Genomic DNA, 20,617 nt, shown 5'->3' on the forward strand with positions numbered 1-20,617 from the left:
TGTGACAGTTGTGTTTCACACAAGAATTCCAGCCCACTGATGGGGGATCTAAGAGAGCATGAAAGAGGAGCAGAGAACTGTACAGTGTGCATCACTTTAGCTTCTGGTAAACCCTCCGCCCACTGCGCCCTGCACCCCATGGGCAGCTCTCCCTGCACCTCTCCCTGTGCTGAAAGAACAAGCAGTGTCTCTGTGAGAGGCAGCCCCCATCCACATCCACACACACACACACACACACACACACACACACACACACACACACACACACACACACACACACACACACTCCCCAGCCCCACTGTCGGTGTGCTGCAAACCAGAAGCCTGAGGCGCAGGGAGCGTGTGGGATGAAGGGATGAGAGAGAAGATCAAAGCAGGAGGCATGAAAAAGCTCAAAGCACACAAGCAAGAGGCACCTCTCTGACCCCCGCCTCACACACACACACACGCACACACACACACACACACACACTGAACAGCAGAATGGTCGTCGCCCACCCCGGCCTTCAGTTCCCTCTCATCCAGCAGCCATGTAAAAAGGCAAAGAGGAGAGGGCACGTTGCTCAGGTCGTGTGAGCCTCTCAGCAGATGTTAGGGACCTGCTTGGAACCTGAGACCTGAAGCGATGCCTCCTGTTGGTGCCAAAGGGCGGTGCACACCCTGTTCTGACGGGTCCCTCTTGCTTTCTCAAACTTTAACATACCATTTGCATCTTCCTGCTATAAAAAAAATTAAAAACAAGCCTTTTGAAATTGGTTTACGTTGTGATTGTTCTCTATTTTAATGCATGGATGTTTTAAATTGGTATTCTATATAGCTGATGCAATGAGAAAGATAAAAAAAAAAAAAAATTCAATTAAAGAAAACAGTTTTTCAAAAGAAAGCAGGAGACTATCTAAAAAAAGCTTGAGTCATCTCTGGGGTTTGCTTCCAACTCACACAGATTATGGATGTGTCTGGACTGCAGCACATGAAAGGCACTGCTAAAAGGCTTTAATAGATCTCTACGTGGAGATTTATCCCCTACCTCGGGCAAAGGCTTACTCAGAATAGAAAAGGAAGTTCAGGCAGTTCAGGAAAGAATACAATAAAAACGTTCTCAAACAAGATGAAGAAACGGAAAAATAGAATCCCATGATCTGGAAACGGGTGTGAATTTATGGGTTTGTGCCTTTTTTTATTTATCATACGTGAAGTGAGCACCATCTCTTTGCCTGATTCTCGAGGGCGGCAGAAGGTTGCAGCAAAGTTCACCGTCAGCATGCGGTGACCCCAGTTTTACCTGCTGACGGATGAAGCTGTAAGTTTAGGTTTGGTAATGAGCGCGGTCAGACTTGTGAGCTACCTTGGCCCCGAGGATCCTCTCTCCATTATTCATGAGTCCTCAGGTTGGACCCTGGGAACAAGCTGAGCGAGGCCCTGTGTCAATACGAAACACTGGCCGCCACAATGGGCTCTGCCTCCAACTACACTGTTGACAGACACCAACACAAAGGAGCTGAAAGGGGTCCCCCTCCGTTCTCACACACACTGAAGAATGAGTCAGTGTGCTGCTGGTCAGAGCTGTGTTTGTACAGTATATACAGCTTTTGTCCACGGCCACTGTTCTCCCATCAATGGGGGCTGAAGTGTTGATGAAAACCAGGAGGAAAGGACTTCTCTGTGGCTGCCAGCGAGAGTTCATGTTCATTAGATGGGCTCCACGCCTGCTGGACGGCACCTGTATGTACACAGAGAAACCCCGGGTGACAGAACAAGACGTAATCGGCTTATTGGTTCGGTAAACAACATTCCAAGATATACATCACGGCCCGACCTCTCTGACCAGCACATCATTGCAGCCTGTCATTGAAGTTAATGAATAATGAATGCTTGTGGACTGTGAAATCAAATATCGCAGCCATGTGACAGTCGCATTAAGATCCTCCCCTGAGGCAGATGCTTATTCCAGTTTATGGTTTTTCATAATGACAGCTGATTTTGCATAACACATAAAGCACAGTTCTGCTGCGACAAAAGGGGAGAATCCACCTTTTTAAAGGGTCGTCAAGTAAATCATATCACGGTTTACTGAATAATAATAGAAATATTTCAAAAGTTAGAAGTGTTGAGACAAAACCTGGTGTCGTGGAGACTCGTGAAGCGAACAGAATGTTTTCTTGTGTGATCTCATCGTAGAATAAAACTGGGACCTCGGGGGAGATTTCACTGCAGCTATATACACTGGCAGCAGCTCCATTATATAACCAGAAGAGCTCCGCTGTTTCTGTTTGAATTATTTCTGGCCTGTGATAGAATACAAATGTTTTCAATGTGCTAAATGTCATCATCTCCAACCAAAGGGCTTTTTTTTTTATTCCAGTTGTTAATCCAGAAAAGGAATCCCAGGCTACCATACGATTCATTTTCAGTGTACAGACATCATTCATCTAATGCATAATACACAGCTTGCATGTCTCCTGGTGCAGGTATTTAAACCATTTTCTATTGAACCTCACTTCCTCTTTTTGTATCCTGGCTTTTTTGCCTCAACAACCACGACACAACTTGCAGGCTGAGATAAATCAGGTTAAATTGATTTTATAAAACACCACATTACTCCCACATAATATCATAAAAGATTAAAATATGAAAGTATTGTACAAGGGGGGAGGACGTCAGAGAGGGATGTGACGTCTCAACCCGTTTTAATCGACAGAGGAGAAAGGTCACATCGAACTCATCTGATCTGAATCCGATTTGCTCCGAGCATCTCCAATCATTTATGTTTGACTCTTTTCAGCTTTAATATCCTTGAAACATCCATTAGCATTAGCTGGTGTAGCTCTTATATCAACTCAACAGAAAACTGAAGTATTCATGAAGGAAAGATTTATAGGCTTGTTCTATAAATGTTATTGTTTAATGAACAAACCCGTGTAGCTAACTGCATGTTTTCATTGCTCTGGCTTTTACAGAGAGGATTTAGATTGAATAATGAATTTATTTATTTATGACAACTCATGTATTATACAGTGGTGGAGTTTGTACTTGTTGACCCCAGAACAAATTGTCTTATTATATACAAACCTTGAACTTGATTGTTATTAAACCTCGAGTAGCAGAACAAGATCAACTTGATATTTTTAAATTTTGTATGTCTGGTTTTGTTTTAAATCAAATACAACTTTAATTCAGTTGCCGAAAGGCAGATTTAGGATTTTGAGTGGCTCATGTTTTTAAGTCCTATTGTAATGTGTTGCTGTAACCACTGGGAGGCAGTAAATTTTATTTGGACCTTCTGCTACAGTTGTGACAGGCCAACACTGCCAATGATGATAAGAAGAAGAAAAGAAGAAATTATAATAAAGTAATAAAGTAAGTAATTGTAACAGAACTATTTTTTAACTCTATACTTTTGCTAATTTTATCAAGCATTAAAATGCTTTACACATGTTCAAATTGATCAAAACATATTGTTTAAAAAGAAATGCAAGAAAAACTGATAAATATACAAAAGAAATTTCAAGTTTCAAAGAATTTCCATTTCAACATTTGGTTTTGGAAAAGTCTGCTTCATTTATTATCTCCCAGTTATCAACAATAGTTCATCTGCTTTCCGCAGGCGCCATCTACTGGTTAAAGTAAAGTACTCAGCCAAAGCAGGAGTGATGTGTGGCAGCAGAGGGTATCACAGTATGTGTTTTATTTTAATAAGTACTGCACAGATATAAAGTCATTAATTTTCAATGAAACTTTCAAATGCAGTTGTGGGGAAAGAAATAAGAACATTGACTGTTTACATTAACTCAGTTTTATTGTTGTCATTATCTTAATGAGTGAGTTTCACCTACATTTAGATCCCCGTAAAGTGGAGTAGGACTGAATTTAAGTAATATTTTCACTATTGAATAATCTGATATTTTTTTCTATGAATCAACCCATAAAATGACAGCAAACAGTGAAAACCACCTGTTAGAATTCCCTACAGTCCAAAGTATAAGGTCTGTAGGCCTCAGATTTCGGTTTTTGTGTGAACAACAATCATGGAAACAGCAAATATTTAACATTTTTATTAGAAGTTATCAAATGAATTGTTGATCATTTTCTCAGCTAACTGAGAAATGTATTAATCCTGCACCCTAAAGACTAACCATAAACTATAGAATGTGTGTGCAGAAGGCTTAATGAGTTTTTCTTTTTTAATGTCTATTTCATTGATATGTTTACTGTTAATGTAATTATTTATTATAACTTATCCAATTGGAACAGGAATGCTATTCATGTGTCCAATAATGCACCGTCACTGTGGCTGCTGCAGGTATGTGTGGATGTGGTTGTCGCAGCTCCTCCTGCAGCAGCGACCCTGCAGCACCTCCTCCTGCAGCAGCTCCTCCTGCAGCCTCACACCAGATCCCATCAGCTCATGTGAGAGCAGCTCTCTGCTCCATCGCCCCTGCAGTTCACGCTGAGGTCAGCAGAGCTAAACCCAAACATCTCAGCTCCCATCACAGAAATCTGATTTTCAAGACGCACCCCCTGACCCCCCCTAATCAGCCCGTTGCCGTGGCAACGGCAGCACCGCTTGCTGCGGATTTGGCGGGGGCGGATCAGGCGCGTGCTCGGCCAGCCTTTAAATGTGACGTGTCCCGCGCGCGCCGGCCTCCTCCCTCGCGCTGCACCGCTGGAACGTGTTCGTGCCGCAGACCTGAGCTTGAACTCCTCCATCATGGTTGATCAGTTTGTTGGAACCTGGACTCTGTCCACCAGCGAGAACTTCGATGATTACATGAAGGCCATTGGTGAGATCGATTCACTTAGTTAATGGTGTTATGTTGATGTGTTGCATGGCTGTGGGTCCGCAGCAAGAACGTGGATGAGTTTATGAACAGCTGCAATTTGACAAAATCACATCAGTGTTAACGAGCCTCCTTGTATCTAAGGTGTGGGCTTCGCCACCCGGCAAATGGGCAACATGGTGAAACCCAACCTGGTGATCAGCGTGGACGCTGGGGTTGTTTCAATGAAGTCTGAGAGCACTTTCAAGACCACAGAGATCAAGTTCAAGATCGACGAAGAGTTCGATGAGACCACAGCCGACGGACGGCAGACCAAGGTAGGTCACGATCCTCTGTGCTCACTCCCCATCAGCCTCATTTGAGGAGAAGAATCTCGTTTCTTTTACTAAATCAAACGTGATTTCAGACCACCTTCAGTTTTGACAATGGCAAACTGGTGCAGAAACAGACGTGGGATGGAAAGACCACAACACTTGAGCGGGAGATTCAAGATGGAAAGCTGGCAGCTGTGAGTCATTGTGTTGCTCCTGTAGTTTGTAGGGGTTTCTGCCCCTTGTTTAAACATGGATGTTGATTTCTGACAAGTGGTTTACATTTTTGATTGTCTCCTTGAAGTGTAAGATTTCTAACATTTGAACCTTGTCTCCACAGAAATGCATCATGGAGGATGTTGTTGCAGTGAGGACCTATGAGAAGGTTTAATTTGAGCCTCTGTTTCCACAACACCAAATGCACTGAGATGATGAAATAAAAGTCTGATCTGTGATACTCTGTGCATGAATAAGTGTTTCTTTGTTGGGATGCATGTGAGGTTGTGTGGGTTTAGCACTGGCATGTCTATTGATGCATAGTCAATGGCCCACTTTACTCTTTAGGGTCTTTTCACTACAGACTTTGACTTCTCATAGAATGAAAAGCAGCCACTGATAATGACTGCTTTGTTAGGATTAAGTTTCCCAGTAAGATGGAACACCAGCGCCCTGAGACTAAAGCAGCTTAATGGAATTTGGCCATCTTTAATTTACACCTGTGCTTCTCCTGGCTCTCTAAAGTCTGAAATTAATGTTTGGAGAATTTATTATGAACTTTTTAAAATGGGGCAGGGTTTTTTTCAGAATTCCTGAAATGACTTTAAAGCAACAGACCTGATGCCACAAGAGCTCTAAAGGTCAAACAAATTAGAGGAGGTCTCAAATTAGATATTTAACTTTAGAAATTGACTTCAATTTTTGTGCAAAAGAGAAACAAATCTCCCAGTTGGTCTCATAGGCGTGCAAATCTTTTTAAATTTATTTGGATACTAATGCAAGATGCAAAAAAGGCAAACTAGCATGTCCAGCATCTTGTAAGAAACCCCCTGACCGTTTCTAAGTCATGCTTCTAATCTGAGTGGACACTGGGGGGTTGTACAAAGGCCTTTTGTTCAAATAAGAAACGGCAGCATGTCCCCCATATCAGAGCAGCCCTCCTAATGACTAGGAGGTGGGAAGGCCAAATCCCTGCTTGGGGTTGGAGCAGTGACCTCATTTGTACAAGGCCCCTTGTCTTGGATGCACAGACGTGGAGTTCAAGCAAGTGCACCTGATTTGTTTTAATTAGGGTCCTTTGGGGTAGTAGGTTTAGGCCCAAATCCTCCAAAGATTTCCAGGATTTAGTGAATGGCCGTGACCCTGGGTGGTGCTCAGGCAACAAAGAATACTGACTAATGAAAAGCTGATTCATTGTCTCGAGTGCCACTTTATATAAGACCATGCACATACAGACATTGCTTTAGGCTGGGGACAATGATACACATATTAAAGATTTGGCTTGGCTTTAGAAAGCGGGTCTCCTTTGAAATGAGTTCAAACACAATCGCACCAGGACTGTGGGCTGATGGATTCTTAGAAATGGTTCAAGTTCGTTTTTCTGAGAAGAACCAGCGTACAAATACAGTATCAATTATTTTATTCTAGTATTAAAAACACAAATTGGTTGATCGTTTAATTAATAACACAGCAAATACATAACGGATTGCCTCAATTCTTATCTGTTTAAGCCTGGCCATCAGAGGGCCTCAAACCAGCTATAATTGTTTTTCACTCCAGGCTGCAGTAATGGCCTAACCACTGGGCTAATCACTAATTGGTAATAACCACTGCTGGAGGTGAACTCATTCAGAAATTAAATGATATAACCTTATGAAACGTTTTACTTCCTCATTTGAATGATTAGATAAGATGAACTTGAAAACCCCATTGACAGACTCTCGCTGCAGCATTCATTTGGCAGAAGTGCCCCCCCTGTGGCTGATTGTAGTAATTGCAGGGACTGAATGGACAGTACCACTGTATCCTAATACGTAGGGGGGTCACATTTTGTCTTGAAATTGACACGCGTGTCTTGGGACTTTGTCTGTCCCTAGAAACATACTGTTTATTTTTTTTTATTATTTTCACAAGCCAATACATTTCTTAAAACATTTTTTTAATCAAGCATAACGTTTACTCCGCAGTTAACATGTCTTCGCCCAGATTATCCCGGAAGACGTTTTACGTGACGCTGCGCCATCATGAAACATGGCTGACGAGAAAAACACAAACATGGGAGTCGACAGAGAAGAGAGTAAACCGTGTTCGAGCAGAGCCGAGCCGCTCAGAGAAGAAGCTCCTCGGAGAGCAGAGCACCGGGGCACCATGGAGGGCGAGAGCCGCGCCACGGCGGAGTACTGCGAGCAGCTGCAGGCGTGGATGTGGCAGTACTACACCGGCTATGTGAACTGGCAGAGCTGGCTGGCAGCGTCAGCCATGTCCTACCCTCAGTATTTACAGTCATCCGGCGGGACAGCGACGGCCTCTGTCGATTTCATGTCCCCGCACTGGCACAACAGTCCGTTTGCTCTCCCGTTGTCGCCTTACCCACCGGCCGGGGCCTCGCCGAGCAGCGGCCGGGCAGGGGAGGCTGCAGGCGGGGCAGCAGCAGCCGGTCAGCCGCTGCAGCAGCCGCAGGAGAACGGAAACGCACCGAGACCAGGTGAACACCACTGGTTACAAGATGTCTGCTGGTTGTCTCAATGTAAACGTGTCACTGTGTTAACTTGAAGCACGTTGAGTCTGTGCTCATCACGTGAAATGCGCTTTAGAAATAAACTCGACCAGACAACCACAGCTACTTCACTGACAGTAGTTAGAGCATTCTACCAGAAGTTTGTGGACACACCTGTCTGTTCCTTTGGCCTCGTGGGTTGAGTTAGATACAAAAACTTTAGAGGAAAATGCCAATGCTCTGGTATATACGATCACATTATAAACAGTAGTGTTGCTACATCTTTGTGGAAACAGTTTGAGTAAGTCCTATTTCACCATGAAAATACATCATGCACAATGAGGAAATGAGACAGAGTCCGTGTGAAAGAACTCGACCCCAAACTCACCACAGGGCAAAAGACTATTGTTAAGATTCATTTGATTTCCAACCAAGTCAGTCCAAATACCTGCTGCTCATAGCCGGGGATATAATTCTATCAAATTCTTAATCCTCACATATACTACAAACTACTGTTTCCTGACTTACAATTTCAAACAGTGCAGTGTGTGTAAATGTCCCCCAGGTGAAGCCCTGCCAAATATCCAGAAAAACACTCCAAGGACGTTATGACCTCAGTAGCTGAAGGTAGTTACGACACCTTTGGGATGAAATGGAACACTTGACTGTGAGACACAGTTTATCACCCGAACCCTCCTGTGACTGAATGAGAGCGAATCTGTGCAGCCCGGATTCAAAGTGTTCAGGAAAGCTTTTCCTAGACGAGCGGAGCGTTCTGAATAACGCTGTCAACAATCGTATACAGCAGTCACGTTAGGGTTTGTACTCATTTGACTTGAGCTTTGCTTTTTCTAATGCTTCTCCCCAGGTCGAGAGTATAACATTCCTTCACCTCTTCAGAGACTCCTGGCTGAGATGGTGGATTTCTTCATTTTGTTTTTCATCAAAGCAACCATCATCATTAGTATTATGCACCTCAGTGGAATCACGTGAGTACAATAAATTCATGTTAGCAGTAGAGGTGGTAAAATGACGTCTGTCTTTTTAATTCAGTTGGGAACTGAATTGTAACTCGAGATGCTCTTTGGTTAAATATCATTCACTTAGCGCACTTTCACACCTACCTGGTGTAGTCCCAACCGAAACAACAGGTCAAAAGAGGTGGTCCTGATCTGGATCAAAGTGAATCCTGGTTTGGTTTGTTTGCAGTGTGAAAAAGAGGCAGAAGTGGCTCACAGGATTGCTTTTAGTCTTCTAACAACGTCAGACACACTCTTGACCACAAACCAATCAATGTAAAGTACAGATCGGCACGGCCCGTGTATAGGTGATGACGACAGGAGTGTGTCATCCAAAAGTCTTTAGTGTGCTCATGAAATTTCAATGTGGAATCAAAACCGACTGGATCATATGTAAACAATATAACCAGGACAGACAATACAACCTTGGTTCAGACTCTCAGGTGTGAAATCGTCCCTCACAACATTTGTCTTTTTCCCTTCAGGGATGTTTCCAAGTTTGCAATGCATTTCATCGTGGAAGAAATAGATGAGGACACATCGATGGAGGAGCTACAGAAAATGATGCTTGTGGCACTTGTGTACCGGATATTAGTGTGTTTTTATGAGGTGAGCCCTCATAAACTCTATTCTAAAACATGTAATGTGAGACAATACAGTGGTCTCAGCCTCAACTATCTAATCTTCCTCTATATAATGTTCAATAGTATTCAATCTCCTTCATCTTCCTCTCTCCAGATCGTGTGTATCTGGGGAGCAGGAGGAGCCACTCCAGGGAAGTTTCTCGTTGGACTCAGGGTCGTTACATGTGACTCATCAGTTCTGGTTCAGCCTAACAGGGTGCATGTAGTGCCAGCAACTAACGTCTCTCTGTCTGCGTGAGTAGTTCATTTCTAATATTTTCCTTCAGCAGTTAAGTAACAAATAAAACCAGCCTCACATCTTGTACTGTAACCACCGTCTCTGTGTCCCTTCTACAGATCAACCGTCAGAGCCTTGAACAAGAACTTTTCTATTGCCTTCTTTTTCCCGGCCTTCATCACACTTCTGTTCTTTCAGCACAACCGGACTGTGTATGATATGGTAGCTGGTACAATAGTTGTAAAGCGCTCCAGGGCCAGATGACGCTGAAGAGCCCACAAGAGAGCGGTACAGTGATGCTGAGCAGGCACTGTGTGAAGGTCTTTGAGAAAAGCCAGCAGAACTCCTCAGACGCTGCACTGTCCAGGTCTGAACACGCAGCAGCATTGAGGTGTTGGCAGAGATTGATGCTCATCAATATGAACAATTTTACTTTCCTACAAATTTTGGTTTGGTTTGTCTCTGACACACACTGTATTTATGTCTACATGCCACTTTCAGAATTTGTTCCTGTGCCAAAGTATGTCTCTACCGAAGACAAGAATACGCTCTTCAATAACACAAGATTTGCCTCTTTTTACAAGCTCTTGCAAACTGAGGGTGAATGTCTTGTCTCACACAGTATTTAAGTTAATAATAGTGCAAACATGAGATTATTCCTGCAGTAAAGCTGACCCAAGAGTTGTGTACTCAGACTTTTGGAGTAGATGCATCGTGCTCAGCTGCTGTAACACTCTGGTTTAAAGGGACATTTAAATTAATTGAAAGGAAAACCTGAGCACAAATACTTTTCCTTCACACGCATGTGTGCGACTGAAAGAAAAAAAAATGTATTATATATTTTATGTGATTACCTTTTTTTTTGTTTTGCATTTAACAAGATTAAATGAAACCACCACTAATTTCCTGCATGATGAGATGTCTTTTAGCTGTTTGTTGGCAGTTTGATAATTCGTATGTTTTGATACTAATTCAGAGGCCACAGTGTGTTTTCTGAACTAAAAATGCATTGACTCATTAATGTTACAATACTGTTTGCCTTATGTAATGAGGGCATACTGGCATCAAAAAGAATTCAGACTCCTTCACCGTTTGCACACTTTTAGTCCAAGGAGGTTTTCATCAATGCTTGTTTGTTTGTTTGTTTGTTTGTTTGTTTGTTTGTTTGTTTGTGGTGGGGTGGGTGGGTCATCACCTCAGGAGAAACCCATTGAATTTTGATGTGGATCAGGGGGCGGTAACAGGATTTTCCCTTTCTTTAACATTGTGTTTTTTCATAATCTTTGTTGATTTCTCTGAGAAGAATTCATGAAATTTGAAAAAATAAATCAGGCATGTTAAGGGGACTGATATTTCTGAGTGTTCACAATTTGGTTCAGATCCAAATAAAAAGCCTCTAGTGAATTTAAACGTGGTTTCATAAGGGCACCGTTTGGCCTTGGAAGGAGTCTGAACTCTACTGAGTGTCTATCCAGTTGTATGTAGATTTCCTTCCATATCTCTACACTCAGTAATCCATGATGAGAATGTGAAAGCACAAGTCAAAGTCCCTTCCAAGATACTTGGTCCCTCTGGCAGCAATTACAGCTTCAAGTCTTCTTGGGTAACTTACTTGTCTCACCTAGATTTGTAAAGTTAGTTTCATTCTTGCCTGCAGATCCTCTCAGGCTCCGTCTGAGTGGGTGAGAAGTGCCTGAACTGCCGTCCTCATGTTTAGGTTTCGGCTTCATCTGGGCCCCTCAAGGACAGACACAGACTTGTCCCAAAGCCAGGACAGTGTTGTCTTGGGTTTATGCTTCTGAGCTTCTGTGGCTGAGGGTGAATCAGCCACAGTCTCAGGTTGTGTGCACTCTGGAGGAATCTTTCTATGAACCCATTCTTTTGATTTATCTATTTTATCTTTTGAGAGAAGATGAAATTATAAAAAAAACACATAAAAGTAATCATTGTCTTCTTGCTTGCTTGAGTTTGGCTCCACCTAGTGTATACTAGCTGATCAAATACACATTTTCACATGATGTAATAAGGAGGATAAGTCCACTGCATTGTTATATATCCTCCTTTATCATCACAGAAAATCAACCACGTCATCCTTCGTGGACATGAATAATTCTTTACTAAATATAGGAAAAGCCAAAACTCTTCCACTGGTTTTTAAGACAGCTCTACTCTTTTTTTCCCCTCCAGTTTTCTGTCAGGTCCCAGGTACTTTGGGACTGTGGAAGCTCCAGTTGTTGGCGAGTGTTGACGTGGTGATTGTGTTAGACCCACTAAGTGGCAGCTTCAGCTGACAGCCACAGATGGTGCTCGCAGATTACAGTGACCTCCCCCCACATGCTGCTGCCATGCACCATGCCATTACTGTAGGTAATGGAATAATATATCTCATTGACGTGAAGAGCTTTACTGGGGACCAGAAGAAAATGTAGGCACACACTACCCACCAGCATTACTGTACTGTTTACTGATGAGTGTGGCTTATACACCACACAGTCTATTGGCATAGCCCCATTTATAGTTGAGGCATGTTTGTAATGTGTTTTTGTATCAACATACTCTGGATCGCTTCCAAAGATGACGTGCAAGAGGAAGATTTGTAGAAATGGGGGAAACTTTTTACCAGAATGTATGACAAAACTGTATAAAGCTACTTTATCTTACAATAGCCCCAGCCCCTTTAGTGAATTAATCAATACCAATCAGTTATTAATAAAACAATTTAATACAATTAAAGAAAGTTAATTCTATTAGCTATAAATAGGAATCCTAATGTGGCTCTGATAATGGCAGGGCTAGAATTGATTCCTGCCGTAATGACTATACAAAGATCAAATATTATCCAAGACTTACAATGGCATTAGTCTACTCTTCAATTCATGTTGTCTGTGTCCGTGGTTTGATGGCATGCTTGAAAAATCTTGTTCCTATGCTGACACATGGCGTGCCATACGCTATGGAGCTGGTGAAGAGTCCAGCAGGCAGCATGGAGGGCTCACAGCTCTCTCTGACGTGTGCGTGTGTGTGTGCGTGTGTGGAAAGAGCTACGTACAGTTCAGAGGAACGAGCTAAACAGTCCAAGCTCAACTGGACAAAAATATTCTCTGTTAACATCAAAGTGTGTGGCCTCAAATTCAATAAATGTTAAATGAGATTCCAAAAAGACAGCTGATGGCATCACACACACACACACACACACACACACACACACACACACACACACACACACACACACACACACACACACACACACACACACAGAGCAGCAGGCTCCAGGTGTTTGGAAGTCGTGGAAAGGTGGTGTGGGGTGAAAAGCTGCTCACTGTTGTTGTCGTTTCTCCCACTGTGCCTGTGCCTGTTGGTTTTCCTCTCAAGTGGAGTCAGTAATTACAGGCTGCTGGGTTCTGGCTGAATGGAGAACAGGGCTGCTGATGAAGAGGAGACGAATGCCTGCTCTGACACCAGGAATGCCATAGGGCATCATGCGGGCAGCACATATTTATTTATATACATACATTAATTTGCACACGTACTTTCCTTTTTTGTAATTTTTCAAGGACTTTTGGGACACAAAGTGCCATATGGACAGAGTAATGATCATAGAATGGACAGATGGACAACATTACAGCTCCAAAAAGTGAAGTCAAAGCATCTTGATCGCCTCCTTGTGGCTGGCTGCAGTACAGGTCATAAGTCCAGCCTCCTCCATGTTAGTAGATAGGACATGGACCAAACTAAAAAGTCAAACTAATGTTGAATACATTTTTCTCAAAGATGGTATCTGTCCTCTTAAGCAGTTCTTGGATGTGGGCATCATAACAGCTTGATGGATTAACAGCCTTTTATCATGCTTCTATTATGAATACACTAATTTCTAACATAGTGAACACATGAGTGTGTCTGATAAGAAAATAACTTTTTTAAAGAATAGAACAATTACCTGTACCCTTCATTTCAGTGATCTAAAAATAGACATGACTACCAGGCGGGCACAAACTCACTGAAAAAAATCACATCATTCTGACATGACATAACATCAGGTCTCTGGGTGTTTTTGTGTTTTTGAATACTGTTTTGCTTAAGGCAGCAAGAAGCTTGAGTTGTCAAGACAACCATGGTGGTAGCTTTGGTTACTATAGACAAATCCTGCCTCTTGCTTTCTGTGTACAGTTATACAGTCATACAGTTATATAGTTAAACAGTTTCAGTTTGTTTAGTGAGAAACACGTGGACCAGCATATGTCTGTCTCCTGGTTTCATCAAGAAAAAAACCTTTTCTGCTTAGTCACTATAATCTCAAGAGACTGCAATGATTGAACTTCACTGTTTTTAACTTGGGACATGTTATATTTTCCTTGAATCAGCTGTATTATTAATTTATTGAAGTAATCACCAGACATTTGTGTTCGAATACAGTAATATTACCGAATATCCAAGCTGGAGGGAACATCAGTAACGATGCACTATTTTCATTACCTCCACCAAGGACGTGACGTTTTCACCTGGTCCGTTTGTTTGTTTGTAAGGACGATTACGCAAAATCTATTGAAGGAATTATAATCAAGGTTTTAAACATTTTTTTGTATTAACGTTGTAAGATTGAATTTCATTTGAATTTTCCACATGATAATTAATGGACCTTGATGAAAAAACACATAAACAGGCATATTTAGGGGAATGAGATGTAATATCGTGCACAGTTTGGTTCTGCTTGATTGACTTTAAGGAGCCTGTTGGACCTTCTTGGAGATACTCGCTCTACTGAGTGCCTTTATTCCTCATGTATTGATCTCTCTTTATCATTGTACTATAATTTATTTATCCAAAAATATTATATAAAAGATATTATGATTAAAACCAAGAGAAAAGGACTTGTATACCTTCATAATTAATAAAATGAGATATTTCTTTTATCCACCTCTGAAATGTAGCTCGAGTGTGACAGAGGCCAGTATACTGCCCTCTGTTGTGTGAACCTGGTACTGAACCTACATGTTTGAGGCTTTCACTGAGGTCAGTGAGGTCATTTCAGAAATGTTCTGGTTCCTCGCTCCAAGTACAGCTAATAAGACAGCATGTGTCTGTGTTGAGAACTTTTAACTTTTGCTCCATAATGACTGATGTTTTATTAAATGTAACAGATCATATTACACAGGAAGTTTTTCCTCATTTGTCTTTCCTGTCAAACCCCAGTGAACGTCTTTGGAAACTATGATTAAAAACCAACAGCTACTTTGTTTCCTGGCTGCATACTGTGCTCGTGGTAGTTTTTTCTCCACACTGTTTGGTGTCTTTCTGATTCATTTGGTTCATGTGTTTGAACAAATTCTACCCAGTTCCTTCAGTGCCTGAATTCCTCCTCCACAGATCACTCCCACCCAATCCTTCAGTTGCCGATAGTATGTTCCGGAGATGTGCGTAAGCAGTGGCTTGCTATTTTCAGCAGAATGAAAAAAGTCTTGGCACTTGGACTCGGATGAAATCTGTTTTGTTCTGGTAAATTTGGCTTTCACCAAATGGACGGTATGAAACAGATATACAGAATTCAGTTTAATGGTGTCCTGCAGTAACACCACAACCATTTGGCTGAGACGCATGGTTTCTTGACTCATCTGTTTGCTGTCCATCATAAGTAATCCATTTTCCTTAGCAACAGGGATAGAAAAAATATCTTGCATTTTGGCCAGTAGAAAATTTCTTTTGTGCATTAATCATTTTAATTGAACAGGTTGATTGATTTTCGATCTGCTCCTCCACACCGGGCAGCCACGGAATCAACCATGAATCACATTGCACTCTTAAATGTCTTGTAGGAAAAATATTCAGGCCCTGAGTTGACATTTAATCTTTAGACATTTAATCCAAGGACTCTGCTCAAGGTCACTTTGAACTTTTGACTCCATTCAACAATCCCTCCATTGGAATTAAGTTTCAAATTCACTGACAATCCCTTAAAGATTGTAAGGCTCACGTGCACAATATTTACTGATGAAAACAGTCAAATTGAGTGGATAACATAAACACAGAATATTTATTGATGCGCGTGCACCCGGAGAGGTGAGGTCAGTATCACCTGCCTTCTGGATTCGCTGTCCCCCCTGCTCTTTTCATGAACTGCTGAATTCACTGGCTTTCAATAGGCTCTTTCAGTGTGTCATGCTACACCACCATTGAGCTACAGCCACGTTGCCACCCATCTTTCTTAATGGGGACTGGAGCTGTGGAGCTGCCTTGTTGCCATGGCAGCAGGCGCTTTCACATTCTCCCCACATAGCGTGGAGTGTGCATGTTGTTCCCTCCAAACTGGAGCGCGCCACAGTGCAGACAGGTCTGCTCTGAGACAGCACCGAGCCGGGGTTATTTACCTCCCGCTCTGATACCAGATTCCCTCTAAATCCCACCGCCCACACTCCACTTTCCATTCTCCTCAGTACTAATGCATAGTGTTTTCCAGCGGCCGCTCACACACACTGAACTTTGCCCCAACATGGAGTTTTTAAAACATTTTCTCACAGCCTGGTAGGGGCAGCTGTGGCTCAGGAGTGGGTTGTCTACCAATCACAGAGACGGCCGTTCAACACCCACCTCCACCTGTCAAAGTGTCCTCGGAGCAGAGCAGACACTGAAGCCCAAATTGATGCCAATGGTCAGGCAGCTCGATGCCATTGGTGTGTGTGTGTGTGGACGGGTAAATAAGACTCAGATTGGAAATGCTTGGATAGAAACACTTTATAAAATATGGCCAGACATAGTTCAGTTTTCATTAAAGGTCTATCACTAATGTATGACAGAGTTTTCTGTTTAATTTGCTCAGTTTATATCTGATATAATGTCTTTGACACATGTGCAGTTATTTCCCAAATTTTGGGTTCACATAAAAATAACTAATTTGTTGATTTTTGAAGTGATATAATTTAATACACCCCCTGCAGCAAACCCACATTAAAATGAGGCTTTAGTTCAAGTGTTGATGCCGTAACCTTCTCTTTAGAAGCCGTATGTTGTCTTTAGTAATTCACAGCTGATCACATTTGTAGAGATGATAAAGTCTGTGACTCTCCAAACCTTGTGGTTAAAACTCAACAACCTCTGAGCAACTGACTGAGGAGCTGAAAATGAAGCTAATTGAAGTCTTCAAAGCAGAGGAGGCTATAAAAAGAGATCAAAGTGCTTCCGGCTTGAAGTTTACACTGTCCGAACTGTCGTTAAGAAATATGGAGGTCAAGACGGAATAAAACAGCATGTCTGCCAGGCAGCGAGGCAAAAGCAAACCCCCCACTCGACTGTGAAGGGGCTGCAGGGAGGTTTATGTGACACAGGAGTGCACACACAGGGTCTGCATGGAAGAGTCATTAGAGGGAAACGTCACCTCTGAACTCACAAGACAAAAGTCAGCATGTGAAGTAAAACCAACATCTGGATAAACCAGAGTCTTTTTTAGAGCAACTGCTGTGGAGAGATGGAGTTGGACACATGGTGGGGGGGTGTTTGCACATGCCATAACTACTTTTTCACATATTATTTCTGCTTTACTCTCTTTTAGTTTCTTACATGAAAAGGTGCCTTTCAACATTTTAGGGAAAAGCTCATCTTTAAATGTATGTTTGATGCTGGGTACTTACCTGTAAAATCTTGGCAGCCACCTGTAGCCTACGTGTTAAAGCTTTTATTTCCTTCCTCTTGCCTGTGTCAACATGGGCTGGGTACTTTGATGTGTATGCCACAATACAAATATTGATTAATCTATTGAGCTTTGAGCTTTTCATCGCCATCAGTGTTATAGGTCAACTGTTATGGTTTGATGAGCTATTTCAAGTTTTTAAATCGTGTTATAAAACCTCTCCAGAACTTCCCCCTTCTGTGAGGGGGAAAATGGTTCAGTCCACCCAGGATTCAACTTGTGTTTCCTCCTTCACAGATCACAATATTTCTGCTGATGCTGAGAACTTCAGGTGAGTTTAGAAGCAGTTAAAAATTAAAACGTATTAGGTTATGAACAATTTTGAATTATCATACTAAAACAATAAAACTTGCAATATGCTATATCCTGTGTAACTCAGCTAATAATTAGCTACACTGCTATTTAATTTCCCAACATTGCTCTTTGCTTCAGATGAAACCAGAGATCGTGGGTCTGATTGATGACTCCATTTTCTTTCAATAAGATATGTAATATAATAGGGTTGCTACTTTCTAATTAATTAATGCAATAATTATAATTGATATGATGATTTTATTGATTTATTGATAATGGTTTGGAGTATGAAATTCTGCTGCCTGAAAAACAGTAAGAAAGATGAAATGATCGATCAAATAGCTCTTTTAATTATTAAAAATCTTATTTCAAGTTATTTTCTATCAATCAAAGCAAATAATCCAATACTAATTTAAACTTTTTAACACAGGTATCAGTATTTTTTTGCATGTTCTCTATCTAAAATGAAGACTGGAGAAAGTGTTCTGGAGAAATGATTCTTCAGGACAAATTTAATGGTATTTTTAACCAGTATTTGAAATGCCATTTTATACTTTTACTTTTCTACAATACTCTGGTTAAAGTATTTACACTATACTACAAATAACAGCTGAAGCTATTTGCCACAATTGATGAACTGATATAATATGATACATTGTTATTATATAAAGGTCCTGCTTACCCAAACAGTTCTTTCATACTACTACTAATTACATTTTTATAATACTACTTTTGTAGGATTTACTTATGTGCAACTTTGAATATGGACTTTGACTTATTATAGAGTATTCTTACATTGTAGTACTTCTATTTTAATGAAGGATCTGAGTGTTTCTTACACCCCTGTCATTACATATGTAAGTAGTAGGGGTGAAAAGGTCAGAATGTTCCAGGTAGTGTTTGTAAAATCATGAACGAGTTCATTAATGCAAACCATTGTGCAATCCTTCCATTTGCATGACAGTGTTTGCATCACACATGCTTCCCTGTCCTCTGTGTGCGTGTGTTAGTGTGTGAGAGCACCAGTGTTACATGTCTGGACATGTCTGCTGCATGAGAGCAGGCTCACTTGGCCACAGCAAATGTCTGCTGTGGATGCACAACTGAACGCTGGTAATGATGCTTGGATACATTCTCTTCTTTTCGTCGGACACCGCACAGTTCCAAGGTAACATGATTCGTCTCTTCACATTTGGAGCTGTGTGAGATCATTGTTGAAAAAAAAAGCTCCCTCACAACTTTGCAGCAGCTGCTTTTGTTTCTGCTGAAGGCTGCTGTGTTCCAGTGCACGAGCATGAGAGGGCACCGAGAGGCAGAGTGTTTAAAAATGGAGGAATGTGACTATAATGCAACTGTGGTTTGTAGAATGGCACTGTTGTAAGTACTTCATTACTACTAGTCCCACTTCTACTACTACTACTACTGCAATACTATCACTCCTCATTATACGGTTAATGTTTGCATGATGACATATCTTATTATAGTTTGGAGCTCTCCCTCTCATTATGTGTGCACCAAGCTGAGGAATGTAACACTTGAGGCACAGCCCTTAGTTGTGGTAGTGTGTGTGTGTGTGTGTGTGTGTGTGTGTGTGTGCTCAGAACAACAACAACAACTGGGGCCAGTCAAACCCCTCCGTCAGGTTGGACCACAAAGAATCAGCGTCCAATAGATTCCAATAGCATCTGTGAAGCTGTGAACAGAGATTGTACATATCTGTGCTGAAGACTTCCCCTGCACTAAAATCCAGGGGAACGCCTCTGATTGAGCCACAAACAGATCAGATGTGACAACAGTCCCTCTCTGGATCTGAACATCTCTGCTCCACGCACCTGGAGCTGGATTCGTGAGTTTTCCCCCCCGGAAAGCTTCTTTCAGCTCACTCGGCCGACATTAATTCTGACCTTCAACTTACAGTGAGTCATGTCAAGGCAAGGAAACAGCAATCTCTTGTAGAGGGTCCAATGTCTCACAGGGGGGTTCTGTCCTGTTGCCTTTGCTGTGCAGGGGACTGTGTAGTTCCTGAGGTTTGCATTGGCTTGGTAGCATCTTTGAAGAAATGTGAGTCACAGTAAGAAGATGAGGCAGTAGCCCTCCTTGGCAGTAAAGACACCCGGCACATGTTGTTTTTTGTGTGCCTCAGATGGAACAGCTGGGGAAACACACCAACTCACGTCAGTGGTTCAGCGAGTGCATGTGTGTGTGTTTTATGTAGTGTAGAGCACATGTGCACTGGATTTATGTCTTTGTCTTCCAGCAGCTGTACGGGAGATGGAGGATGAGCGGGTGCAGTAAAGGAGGAGGCTTGAGGGCAGCAGGGAGGCCACGGTGCCAAGTGTCAGTGCCGGAGGTGGGGTGGGTTATCAGGGAAGAGATGGGGGAGGCATGGGGAGACCTTGGTGTGTGTGTGTCTGTGTATGTGTGTGTGCATGTGTGACGGGGGGTCACTCCCAGTCACTTTGCAGCTGAGTAGAAGCCGAGGCTCTAATTGTAGGGCAGCTCGCAGGGCAGATTAGGAAGAGATTTGTCTCTGCAGGGAAAAACCCATATGAAAATGAACAGGAACAAGGCCGTGCATTAAAAACAGCTTTGACGCTCTAACACACGCCGAACAATTTAATCCTCCATGTGAGGGCACATGCAGTCAGCATCTACGCCTCTGTGTGTGTGTGTGTGTGTGTGTGTGCCAGCGTGAACATCCCACAGTTATTCACATTCATGCAGTATGTCTGTCTGAGCAAACCCTCTCTTCTGAGTCTCCAGCTCTCCCTCCCTCACCCTCAGTCTGCTGCTCCCTCTCCCTCCCTCCCTCCCTCCCTCTCTGTGTGAGCGTAGTCTGGGCTCTGAGCCAAGTGGAGTGTGTTTTTTTGAATGAATACCTGATGCGGCTGATGAGGCTGGCTGGGGGAGGAGCTGTGTCAGTGGAGTACTGAGAGAGAGAGAGAGAGAGAGAGAGAGAGAGA

General features: G+C 42.3%; 2 protein-coding genes across 2 annotated transcripts; both read left to right on the forward strand.

Annotated features, from left to right (window-relative positions):
- The first annotated feature begins 4,620 nt into the window (after nucleotides 1-4,620).
- Nucleotides 4,621-5,551, forward strand: fabp4b (fatty acid binding protein 4b). Its single transcript, XM_035163782.1, has 4 exons — nucleotides 4,621-4,781; nucleotides 4,923-5,095; nucleotides 5,185-5,286; nucleotides 5,430-5,551. The coding sequence occupies exons 1-4, from the start codon at nucleotides 4,709-4,711 to the stop codon at nucleotides 5,478-5,480; spliced, it is 399 nt and encodes a 132-aa protein (XP_035019673.1). The 5' UTR covers nucleotides 4,621-4,708; the 3' UTR covers nucleotides 5,481-5,551.
- Nucleotides 5,552-7,267: 1,716 nt separating this feature from the next.
- LOC118114311 (protein FAM8A1) lies at nucleotides 7,268-11,023 on the forward strand. Its single transcript, XM_035164690.2, has 5 exons — nucleotides 7,268-7,790; nucleotides 8,671-8,791; nucleotides 9,307-9,430; nucleotides 9,560-9,699; nucleotides 9,802-11,023. The coding sequence occupies exons 1-5, from the start codon at nucleotides 7,337-7,339 to the stop codon at nucleotides 9,944-9,946; spliced, it is 984 nt and encodes a 327-aa protein (XP_035020581.1). The 5' UTR covers nucleotides 7,268-7,336; the 3' UTR covers nucleotides 9,947-11,023.
- Nucleotides 11,024-20,617: the final 9,594 nt, after the last annotated feature.

This window comes from Hippoglossus stenolepis, chromosome 8 (assembly GCF_022539355.2).
Source record: "Hippoglossus stenolepis isolate QCI-W04-F060 chromosome 8, HSTE1.2, whole genome shotgun sequence".
Classification (NCBI taxonomy): domain Eukaryota; kingdom Metazoa; phylum Chordata; class Actinopteri; order Pleuronectiformes; family Pleuronectidae; genus Hippoglossus; species Hippoglossus stenolepis.